Below are 12,823 nucleotides of genomic sequence, written 5' to 3'. Positions count from 1 at the left end.
CAGCATGGGTGGCTACACTAGGCTTCGGTCATCATGGTTGGCTACACAAGTCTTTGTTCAGCATGGGTGGCTACACTAGGCTTCGGTCATCATGGTTGGCTACACAAGTCTTTGTTCAGCATGGGTGGCTACATCAGTGTTTGTTCAGCATGGGTGGCTACACTAGCCTTTCTTCAGGATGGGTGGCTACACCAGTGTTTGTTCAGCATAGGTGGCTACACTAGTCTTAGTTCAACATGGTTGGCTACACAGGTCCTTGTTCAGCATGGGTGGCTACACTAGCCTTTGTTCAGCATGGATGGCTTCAGTAGCCTTTGTTCAGCATGGGTGGCTACACTAATCTTCGTTCAGCATTGTTGGCTACACATATCTTTGTTCAGCATGGGTGGTTACGCAAGTCTTTGTTCAGCATGGGTGGTTACGCAAGTCTTTGTTCAGCCTGGGTGGCTACACTAGCACTATTCTTTGGTTAGCATTTGTGGCTACACTAGTATTTGATAATGGATACAAGCTAAAATATGAGAAAGAAAGAAAAAAAATAAACGAATAGAGGGGGGGGGGGGCTTCCTAACGCAACGCAGTGAAAATTTGGTAGTGGGTTACCATGTGTTGTGGCGAGCTGCATTGCGTGTCCATTGGCAAGGTGCTTTGGGGTACCATTATTTTATTTATTTTTATTTAAGAACCAAACATCTGCAAAACAAAAATTTTTCTACTTGCCTGTACATGTAATGCATATAATTTCACAGGTAAATACGTTACTTACTATATCATTGTGTGCAGGGCCTGAAAAAAAAGAGAAAAACAGTTTATTATATAGCAGTGGATTAAACAGAAATTTATATATATTTTTTTCCAAGAATTCTTACAACTTGTTATACAAGTTCCTGTGCTGAAATTTAACTTTTGGTATTGGTATGTCATCATTTTCAGCACAAACCTTTTTTGCACTAGTTGCATTTACTGCAATAATCACATAATTAAATGTATGTGGTTCAATGAAAATTTTGAATTGGATCCTTCTCATGGCAGTGTACTTATTACTGCCCCCCATTCCACCTTGCATTTCACAGCATCATAATAATTTAAATATATCTAATCCTAAGAACTAACATGTACTATATTGCAGCTTACCAGTATTTTGGATGTGATGGCTGCATTCGTTTTCTTGTTTCAGGCTTTTCTTCCTTTATTTTCACTTGGTGATCCTACCATGAACACACTTCCTGTCCTAGCGTTACTATGCTCACTCACTGTGCTGTATCTATGGAGAAGCAGCATTCTTCCTAGGCTTCTTGCTCCTGTTTGGACTGTAGATTCTCCTAATTTTAATAAGATGAGGGTCGGATGTTCTATTGTCTGTGCATAGAGGTGGCCAGGGATGAAAATACTGCTTGGAAATTCAATGCAACATAGGCAGAGTGCACAGAAATGTTAGAGCCCAATGGATTTTTGGCAGGATCAATAGGTATTATTGTGTACTTGCAGTGTTTTTTTTTTTTGTTAAGGAGGCAAAGCATGGAGAATTGTGCATGTATTGGAGTTTTTTTTTTTTTACATTTTTACCCTATCAGGGGCGGACTGACAACTCATGGGGCCCCCGGGCAATAGGAGATTATGGGGCCCCCGGGCAATAGGAGATTATGGGGCTGCCAGGCAATCAGAGACTATGGGGCCACACAGTATACACACACACACACACACACACACACACACACACACACACACACACACACACACACACACACACACACACACACACACACACACAGTATACAATCACACAGTATACACAGACATGTTTCTATTGGCTGAGAAGGTACTGGAGAGGTGGGGCAGCTATAATCTCGAGATTTTTAGACCAAAAGGATGTCGGTAAGGGACATTTCAGAGACAGATGTAAAAAAAAACACAGATTTTTACATACTGTCCCTGATTTTACTGAGGCTGGCAACCCTGATGGGGCCCCCTAGTGGCCCGGGGCACTCGGGCAGTGCCCGAGTGGCCGAATGGTCAGTCCGCCCCTGCCTGATATAGATTTTGGGGTCTCTGTATAAAATGTTCGCTGTGCAGACATAATCGATTAGTTGGCCGATTATTGTTTCGATTCATCGATTAATCGGTTAATAACCTTTAAAAAAAAAAAAGTGGGTTAAATTGCCGTTCGTTTTCAACCACAGTGACGGGAAAATTTGGAAATAGAAGACTTCTTAGTCAAAGGAATTTTCAGACAATGTATGTGGTTTTCGGTCAGAAATTACATTCATTTTAAAAATAGAATGTTAAAAACAAGTGAAAATTTCAAAAAAATTCTTTCAGCGAATGTACAAAGATTTTTCGGATGAATATTCTTGCCTGAAAATTGATCTGTGTGGCCAGCATAAGGCTCGGTACACACCTATGTAGTTTGCTTTTGATCTGTTTCTGCAGTCCTTTTTGCTGTAAGTTTAGATTTTTGCGCACGTGATTTTACTGCAATTTGTATTTTTGCATTTTTTTTTGGACAGATTAAAAAACAGAAATTGCTTCAAAAACGCATTACATGCTTTTCTGCAGCTTCTCCATTGAAGTATATTGAACCAATAAAGAAGCATTTCGCGTTAAATGTCCCTGACCCTTTCAGATGTGAACGTGTCTCATAGGAAACCATGGAAATGAACTGTAGTGCATTTCTGCAAAAAGCACCAATAAACACAAAGTTGTGAACCAGGTTTAAGACGTTTACTAACATAATGGGGTTAAAAAAAACTAAAATTAGCCCTTTATAGTAGAAAAAAAGCAGATAATCACTACTGTAAGGGGTTTATTTTTTTACTGTAGAACAGTAAGAGTAAAAGGGCTAATTTTAGTTTTTTTTAACCCTATTATGTTACTAGCCGATTAATTGATTATGAAAATAGTAATCGATTAATTTCATAATCGATTAGTTGTTGATTAATCGATTAGTTGTTTCAGCCCTAGACATGACAAAAAATATGCACAATCAGGACCAAAATTGACGCATTTTCTATGATTTGTGTAGTTCCTATCCTTTATAGAGCTGATGATCTAGGAACCCCACATAAAGTAATAGAGGAATTACGGCAGTTTTCCTCCTGAAAATGCACAAAATGAATGTTTTATATATAGACCTCTGCAAAATCGGTAGTTTAGCTACTTTCAAAGTGGAGAGAAGATGAAAAAAAAGATTCCCTTCAACAGGACAGCTGATGAATGGTAGAGAGATGATATCCTTAACGTATGTTTGCCATCTGGCCAGTAAATACTGTTCTGGCGAGTAAAAAGGGGACGTTTTACCTATATTAATTATTTGGGGCGAGATCATAAGACTGATATTTTTCCCAGAGATGGTGACAACCTCAAAAGATTTTTTTTTTAAGCCTGGCCATTTCATGATATGATGTGGTCATCAGTAGTTCTGTGTTCTGTAAAGAATGCTAACTTTCTTTATTTCTGAAGATATATACATGTCATTGGTGGGCCGGTGACCACTAAGCATGACACTTAACCTGAAACTAACCCCTAACACTAACCTTAAAGTAAACCTGTGCTTCTCACATCACCAGTTAAAAAGTATACCTGTTAGAAAAATTGGGTTTACCCACATCAGGAAACTAACAGAGAGGTGTAATTGGAGTTTCACTTTGACACGTGTCGTCCCCTTGCATGTTCTGTGCAACCATTGTTCATTGTTCATTGCTCATTGTTCATTTTACATTAGATCATTTTCAATAAGGGGGTCAGGGATGCAGCACAAGGTACACATTTTATGATACTTTTTTTCTTTTCTTTTTTGTTTTGTTTGGTCACCACTGGATACTTGTCGGTCAATACAGCCAAAATGTTGAATGGAGAGCAGATATGGAGCTACTTAGAGGAGGGCTCAAGTAACATACAGACATCTCCCAATCGTTGCAATCTCATGAGGGGTGCACTGTTCAATCCAGTGGTAGCCCAACAAATACAACAGCTGGCATTCCAAACAGAATGTTCTGGTTTACATCGTATGTTTGCTCTTAACTCAGGGTACTTTGGTGGGTGACCAAAGTTTGGAGCTGGTATGACGAATTATTTATACACTATATTACCAAATGTATTGGGACACCTGCCTTTACACGCACATGAACTTTAATTGTATCCCATTCTTAGTCCATAGGGTTCAATATTGAGTTCAATATTGAGTTGGCCCACCCTTTGCAGCTATAACAGTTTCAACTCTTCTGGGAAGGCTGTCCAAGGTTTAGGAGTGTGCCTATGTGCCTATGAATGTTTGACCATTCTCAGTGTGCCTATGTGCCTATGAATGTTTGACCATTCTTCCAGAAGCGCATTTGTGAGGTCAGGTGAGAAGGCCTTGCCAGCAGTCTCTGCTCTAGGTGTTCTGTCGGGTTGAGGTCAGGACTCTGTGCAGGCCATTCAAGTTCCTCCACCCCAGACTGGCTCATCCATGTCTTTATGGATCTTTCTTTGTGCACTGGTCCAAATCATTTGGTGAAGGGGAGAATTATGGTGTGGGGTTGTTTTTCAGGGGTTGAGCTTGGCCCCATAGTTTTAGTGAAGGGAACTCTTCACAGCATACCGAGACATATTAGGACAATTTCATGTTCCCAACTTTGTGGGAACAGTTTGGGGATGGCCCCTTAGAGAGAAGACTGCAAGCCAGGCCTTCTCATCCAACATCAGTGCCTGACCTCACCTTGTGGACAGCCTTACCAGGAGAGTTGAAGCTTATAGCTGCAAAGGGTGGGCTAACTCAGTGTTGAACCATACCGACTAAGACTGGGATGCCATTAAAGTTCATGTGCGTGTAAAGGCAGGTATCCCAATATGTTTGGTAATATAGTGTATGTAGTGCCCTAGTAAGCTACATTTAGTTTTTGGCCTTCCTGTAGCCAAGGAGAGCAGCAATTGTTTAGCAGTGTCTGTTCTAGGTTATGCTGGTGCAGGCTCAGCCACTTTCCCCTGCATCCCACTGAGCTCTGGGATATAGTGGGCAGGAGAGCTTAGACCTTGGTCTGCAATTCATGCCTCTTCAGCCAATCCCTGTTCCGGAGAGTGAGTAACCAGCAGGGGGCCGAGAGGGGTATAAATAGGCTGGGGCCTAGATTGGCTTCCTCTTGTTCCTTGGGGAGCCGACCTTGATCAAGAGCACCTAAGTTGGCTAATCAAAATTCCCACCAGCACTGCCACTCATCTCACCCCCCACCAGCACTGCCACTCATCCCGCCCCCCACCAGCATTGCCACTGATCCTGCCCCCCACCAGCACTGCCACTCATCCCGCCCCCCACCAGCACTGCCACTGATCCCGCCCCCCACCAGCACTGCCACTCATCGCAACTCCCTGCCAGCACTGCCACTCATCCCATCCCCCCCCCTCCCCAACAAGGTGTAAGAGAAGGAATATCGTGGAATGTAGAGGAAAAGAGGGAGAGGAACAAAAAAAAAGGCAAGAGAATGAATAAGAAACATGGCTAGAGAGAGGGATTGGGGAAAAAAACAAGAAATTAGGATAGAGAGAGATAAAAGGGAAAGAAAGGAGAACAAAGAGAAAGAGCAAATTACTTGTCTTACCTTGGGTGCTGACAGCCCATGCTACAAAAATAATTTTACTGTTAGGGGTCCCCACAACTCGGGAACTTTTATCAAGGGGTCACGACACTAGAAAGGTTGAGAACCACTGGCCTAGTGGGAGAAGAAAATTCCCCAGCATCAGAGTAAAAAAATTACATAGCACCGTCTGTCAGTAGGAGGAGGAATAATGCTTATTGCTGGTGTTAGTGGAAGGAATAGTGTACTGTTGTTGGTGTCAGTGGAAGGATTAGTGCCCCGTTGTTGGTGTCAGTGGGAAGCACTGTGCCCCATTGTCAGTTTTAGTGGAAGGGATTATGCCCCACTGTTGGATTACAGTAGAAGGAACTGTGCCTCATCGTTGGTGTCGGTAGGAGGAATAGTACCTTGTATCTGTGGTAGGAATAGTGCCCCAAGGGCAAGATAAATGCAAGCAAAGGGCTACACAGGCCCAAAGGCCGCAGATTGGAGACCACTGCTTTATAATGTCACTAAGACTTGAAATGGTTACTCTTCTAATTGTCTTTTTCTACCATAGGCCTTTGTAGCCTTGCTCCCACCATGGGATGTCAACCATTTGTAGGTAAAATTTACACGGGTTCAATTCTCCCTCCATGAAATGAATCATGACAATCAAGATGATTTAAACAAATAAATCTAAAAAACGCTGTGTAGCATACATACCCTCAACATCATCATAATTATCCTCATCAGGCATACTGTGGAATAAAAAAAAGGAACATTTTAGTTTATCAGCACTGCAATAACTAGAATCACAAAACTACACATATTTCCATGGCTGAGGGGCAAAGACCAGAAGAAAATCCTGGACAACTGTAGGAGGAATGGAGCTGATTAAAAGAAAGTTAAAGTAGATCTATAGTCAAAACTTTTTTTTCCATTTTGGATAAAGTAAGGGACCCCTCACATATTTTTATTCACTATCTGGATCCCAAAACTGAGATTTACCTTCACTTCCTGTCCCATAACCAAACAGGAAGTGAGAGAAAATCAGTGCAAATTAAGGGAATTCATTGGGCACCCCAGGTCACCAGGACCAGTGTCCCCATTGGAAGATTTCCCCTCTATTACTTTTCTGGGGACAACCCAAAATTTGGGATTTTCTTTTACTTTCAATGATAATGGTAAATAGGACAAATAGAGAAAAAGTCTTGCCATTAGTTAGTTGCCTCATTCACGTAGGCATATTTAGCTTACATTTGTGTGCAGGGCCGTGATTGCCTGCATGGGGTACACAGGTGTTCTATGCATCCATATACAGGCAGCCCCATTCATGTCTATTGGGATTTAGCAGCTGCACAGACATGGTTGCTGCTCCCAATCTGACATGCAGGCAGGTGGGAGCGTGTCCCCGATCACAGACAGTGTGAATATGGGGACACGCACCAACACGGATGTCAAAGTGGGAGCAGTGGCTCTATCCAAGCAGCTGCTGCATCCCAATAAACATAAATGGGACTGCCTGTAGGCAGACGCATAGAACACCTGTGCATCTTGTGTGGGCAAAAACGGCTCTTTGCACAAATGTATTCTTGAAGTAGAACTTTTTGGCAAAAATTTAAAATGGGCGGACAGGCAGGATTTTTAAAGCACTTTGTTTAGTATGAATCCCAATTCTGAATCCCACTTATTCTTCCTTTATACTGTTTTAGCTGGATGGGATCATGGTGCGCAGTGGAGGATTAGGCAGCCATCGCACTCAGTAGTGTTCCAAACACTGAAGATTGTTTAGCTATCATAGCTCTTCTAGACAGTATAGTGGAGCCTGTACAGGGTCAGTGCAAGGATTTTTGTCTACTTAGACAAAGGTGCATTTTGGTTGAATGTTTATTTATTTTTACATAGATTTTATTGCTATGACATAGGGGACAAATAGCCCCCTATGTGATAGCATATAGGTGAAAGGTTCTCTTTATGGAGACACCTGGGGTCTATTAGACCCTGGATATTTCCTCCCTAATCCAAACATTTTTGCCCATTCTTTTTTGAAAAATAGCTCAAGCTCTGTTAGATTGGATGGAGAGCATCTGTGAACAGCAATTTTCAAGTCTTGCCAGAGATTCTCAATTGGATTTAGGTCTGGACTTTGACTGGGCCATTCTAACACATGAATATGCTTTGATCTAAACCATTCCATTGTAAATCTGGCTGTATGTTTAAGGTCATTATCCTGCTGAAAGGTGAACCTCTCAAGTCTTTTGCAGACTCTAAGCCCTTGTACACACGGTCGGAGATTCCGACGGAATGTTTCCTATCGGACCGTTTTGTCGGATATTCCGACTGTGTGTGGTCTGCATCGGTCTGTTTGCGTCGGAATATCCGACGGACCAACTTTTCCAACTTGCCGGTAAAATTTTCCGACAAAATGCTCCGATCGGACATACTCCGATCATGTGTAGCCTACTCCGACGGACAAAGTGGCACACATGCTCAGATCAAATTCCTAGACCAAAGCTATTGGCTACTAGCCTGAACGTAGTCCCGTCCTAACGAAATAACATCATCACGTTATGTACAATCGGATTTTCTGACAACTGAGTCCGACCGTGTGTATGCAACATCACTTCCGAACCTCTTCCAGAATTAATCCGTCGGAATTAATCCAACGGATTTGGTTGCCGGAATCTCCGACCGTGTGTACGGGGGCTAACGGGTTTTCCTCTAAGTTTGCCCTGTATTTGGCTCCATCCATCTTCCCATCATCTCTGACCAGCTTCCCTGTCTCTGCTGAAGAAAAACATTGCCACAACATGATGCTGTCACCACCATGTTTCACGGTGGGGATGGTGTGTTCAGGGCGATATGCAGTGTTAGTTTCCCACCACACATAGTGTTTTGCTTTTAGGCCAAAAAGTTTGATTTTGGTCTCATCTGAGCAGAGCATCTTCTTCCATGTTTGCTGTGTTCCCTACATGGCTTTTCGTAAACTGCAAATGAGACTTCTTATGGCTTTCTTTCAGCAATGGCTTTCTTCTTGCCACTCTTCCATAAAGGCCAGATTTGTGGAGTGCACGACTAATAGTTGTCCTGTGGACAGTTTCTCCCACCTGAACTGTGGATCTCTGCAGCTCCTCCAGAGTTACCATGGGCCTCTTGGCTGCTTCTCTGATTACTGCTCACCTTACCCAGCCTGTCAGTTTAGGTGGACGGTCATGTCTTGGTAGGTTTGCCATTGTGCCATACTTTTTCTATTTTCAGATGATGGATTGAACAGTACTCCGTGAGATGTTCAAAGCTTGGAATATTTTTTTATAACTTAACCCTGCTTTAAACATCTTCCCAACTTTATCCATGATCTGTGTTCCTTCGCCTTCATGATGCTGTTTGTTCACTAAGGTTCTCTAACAGACCTCTGAGGGCTTTTACAGAACAGCTGTATTTATACTGAGATTAAATTACACTCACGTGGACTCTATTTAATAATTAGGTAACTTCTGAAGGTAATTGGTTCCACTAAATTTGAAAACCATTTATCATTTTCCTTCCACTTCACAATTATGTGCCACTTTGTATTGGTCTATCACATAAAATCCCCACAAAATACACTTACATTTTTGGTTGTAACGTGAGAAAATGTGGAAAATTTCAAGGGCTTATTTTTTTCAAGGCACTGTATTTAATGACTGGAGGCAGTTAGTTCCTCAATTTAAAAGCTATATCCTGCTTTATAATTAGAATAGGGTTTGGTTTTTTTAAAACTACATTTCTATTTCTTCTTTAATTTTTATGAGCATTATTTACAAAATGTTTAGAATTTCTTATCTTTAGGAAAATGTAAGCCTTTTGTAGCGATGGCTCCTGGCAAGCAGGTGCTATGTTTTTTTCTAAAGTTAATTTACCTGAAACCACAGTTGGGTTTCAGGACTATTACCGACGCCACGTGGTTTGGGGTTCCATCTTTATTTTCTGTCTGTTTGGTTCTGGTGGTCCTCCTGACCCAGCCCTATGGCCCTCCTGGCCTGGGGTGTGGAACCATGCATCCCAAGTTGGGGCCAGCTGGTCCGAGGTGACGCAACTGCAGGGACAGGCCTGACTGGATTTCGGGGCCTACTGTTCCAAGGGTGGTCTGGTGCCATCTCATCTGAAGGGGGAGGCTCAGCAACTGAAGAACCCCAGGGGAGGACACTTTAGGAGAAGGCCGTGTGCAAGGCTGGCTTCTCTCAAGGAGCCTGGAGGCTTAGTTGAAGGACGCAACCTGGATCAACACACATACGGTATCGCCGGATCGGCTGAGAGAACCTGGTACCGTATGTTAGCTCTCTAAATTTATCTACGTCCCTCAGTAACGCTCAAGTGTACATCACAAGTCTGTGGCAGAGACTTTGTCGAACACCCTACCGGCTGCTAGGCCTAGTGAGAGGAGGTCTATCCGGGGGTTGTTAAATCCAGTTGTGAAACAGTGTTTATTCTCTGGATTTTCTATAAGGACTTCCATTATTTTTGCAGTCTAAAGTACCTGAACTTACTCCTAGCCCTCTACCCTTTATTGAAAGACTCTGTTTCTGTTCCAAATAAATAACCCAAATGGAGATTCAGTGTCAGTTTCCACATTCTTTGGGCCATCTACCACGGGAATCCCTAGACAGAGAAGCAGACGAGGAGGTAACGGTAAGCCCAATAAAACCAGCAGCTCCTTCGGGGGTCAGTGCTACACTTTTTTGTGAAGAGCAAAATACCACTACGACACCATACCCCTTTTACCAACTGTTTGGTATTCACACAGTGATGGACACTTGAAGCTTTTACAAAGTAAAGACGTTTTATTTTCAAAGTTCTTTCACCATTGTGATCATATTGCTTTTTTTCATTATAATATTGCTGTCTGATTTTCTGGACTATTTTTTCAGCAACTTAAGAGTTAAGAGATAAGTTTCTCTTGTTGCACTTTGATATTCTCTAGCTCTTTATATATACTTTTTTGCACAGAATTTGTTTATTATATATGGGTATATATATATATATATATATATATATATATATATATATATATATATATATATATATATATGGGTTTTATGATATTCATAATTATTAATTAGGGGTTCGCAAATTAATTGTGTGGATTAGCACCACTATCAATTTTATACTCAGGTTAAAAAAAGGGTGGGTGGGCTCGGGGGGCGCTCTGTGCCCACCCAGTTCTGTGACAATAGCAGATGAATATTCACTATTATAACCCTGATTCTCCCCCCAGCCAATCAGGACCGGGTCATAAGACCCATCACCAGATTGGCCAAAAAAGAGATCCCATTCAATTGGCCACTGAGGAGGAGGGGAGGAGACGATGGGGGATCGGGACAGCAGCCGCCTGCAGCCCAGAGTGAAGCCGCCGCTCGCTGCGCTGCCCGCGAGATGGGGTAAGTGTGGGGCCCTGACTGACTGAAAGGGGGGGGCGACCATGATCCGGCTGGCCAACCGGGGGGGGGGGGGTTCCACGGCGGGTGGATTGTTTGCTGCCCACTGGGCTATGGGGAATGGTATTAAACCATGGAGAAAGCCTTCAGGTCAGGAGTAGTGGTGGATCCGGTAAGTAAAAACTGCACTGTAATCCTCGCAACATTTATATTATCCTACTTATCCTTTCCACAGAGCTCAACTCTGATGTGTAGTAGACCATTTCCTATTGATGAAAGGGACAGGTATTGGCTTTGCAAAGTGTTATGAAAGCTTTATGAAATGGGAGCAAGCTCCTGTGTGAACAAGACCTCATAGATTTTTTTCAATCTCTGTCACTGTCATTTTTACTGGGCAGCTCAGCTGGCACATATTAAAGATGGGAAATAATAAAAGGAATTGACTATATGAATGTCAGCATTACAAGTTCAGAATGTAGGTTATCATTCAGTACACATTTTTCACAATAGTGCTTCTTTGGATCAATCACTTTCATATTGATGGGCAAACCACAGGGAAATTTTTAATTATAAAAAAATGTTGCCTTTAAACCCCCCGGGCTGACCAGCTATATATGAGGACAGTCTCTGAATCGTGCAAATACAGGACAATACTATCTGAAGTTATTAGAAGCATTACTTACATGGGCTCTGGAAGTCTGATGTTCCTGGGTGGTAAATTTGGGACTGGCACGGGGCCTAGTGGTGATTTGATGGGGGGCGGTGGAGGCAATGCGGATGATAACGCAGATGACTTCTGTTCACTGACGAGTACCTTTCCACCTATTGATGTATAGCACAAGAGATAGATATGTTAACAATACAGTGCATATGGAAATGGAGCATAACAAAACATTTTTTTTATATTTTTGGCTGGAGGTTAAAATTTCTGTAGATGTCAGGTTTTTACTGTTGCCTTTGGGGAGATTTTCCCTCGTTTCCTGTCCTGCCCGACACCGTTCAAACAGGAAGTGAAGGAAACGCCTCCCAGTAAGGACACAAACCGTGGCAAAATCCTGATAGGGGTTTGTCAAGATCCCACGCCTGTGGCAGCTAGCTAACTGGGGTGTGGACCTTGACTGGGGTAGAAGGGAATGGAGGGAGGGGGATTGCTTATTTTGAGCATATAAGACTGACTGTTATACACTTTTCACAGCCGACACTACCTCTGGCCACCACTACAGAGAAACCACTCCAATCTAACTGGCTGACCACACACAGGCAGATATAAAGCGTACATAAAATCTGGTGCACTCGAAGGGTTGGGGAGCAGTCCAGCCATTAGCACACACTACTGGATTCCTCCAGCTATCCTACAAGTTATAATCACAGAATAATCACTTTTCCCACTGTCCACACGCCAGAAATACAATAAAGGGCGGCTTGCCAACACCTGTTTGTCCACCGACTGGCCTGCTAGGCAACCTCACACACACATCTCGATCTGGCAGATTTGCTAGTTTAAAATCTGCATGCAATCTGCCAACACACAGTACAATTGCATACAGATTGGCAACAAACTTTCATCAAGAACATCAACACTAAAATGCAGCAATCTCTCTCAGGCCGCGTACACACGGGCGGACTGTTCGCCCAACCTTGTCCGCTGAACAGTGTTTGGGCGGACAGTCCGCTCGTGTGTGGGCTTTCAGCGGACAGTTTCAGCGGACAGTTTGACGGACAAAGTCTTTCGGAAGTTCCGAAAAACTGTCCGCTAAAACTGTGTTTGAGCGAACAGTCTGCCCGTGTGTAGGCTACTTTCGAAATGAGCAAACTGTTCCCGCTCGGAGGAAAGTCTGCTCATTTCGAGCGCGTGTGAAGGTAGGCGGGGCCCGCGAC

General features: G+C 42.9%; 1 protein-coding gene across 3 annotated transcripts in view; it reads right to left on the bottom strand.

Annotated features, from left to right (window-relative positions):
* FYB1 (FYN binding protein 1) overlaps positions 1 to 12,823 on the bottom strand; it is a 301,988-nt gene that overhangs the window by 119,948 nt on the left and 169,217 nt on the right. For all 3 annotated transcript variants that reach the window (XM_077462820.1, XM_077462822.1, XM_077462821.1), the window contains exons 3-5: positions 11,629 to 11,767; positions 6,255 to 6,289; positions 767 to 786 (exon numbers count right to left, since the gene is read on the bottom strand). In XM_077462820.1, the coding sequence (XP_077318946.1) occupies positions 767 to 786; positions 6,255 to 6,289; positions 11,629 to 11,767 (194 nt within the window). The remainder of the gene's footprint in view (positions 1 to 766; positions 787 to 6,254; positions 6,290 to 11,628; positions 11,768 to 12,823) is intronic.

The sequence above is a fragment of the Lithobates pipiens genome, unplaced genomic scaffold (genome assembly GCF_037356315.1).
Source record: "Lithobates pipiens isolate NorthernLeopardFrog02 unplaced genomic scaffold, aLitPip1_a1.2 Scaffold_3, whole genome shotgun sequence".
In the NCBI taxonomy this organism is placed as follows: Eukaryota; Metazoa; Chordata; class Amphibia; order Anura; family Ranidae; genus Lithobates; species Lithobates pipiens.
Note: the sequence above shows the minus strand (reverse complement) of the source record. Positions and strands in the feature narration are given on the sequence as shown.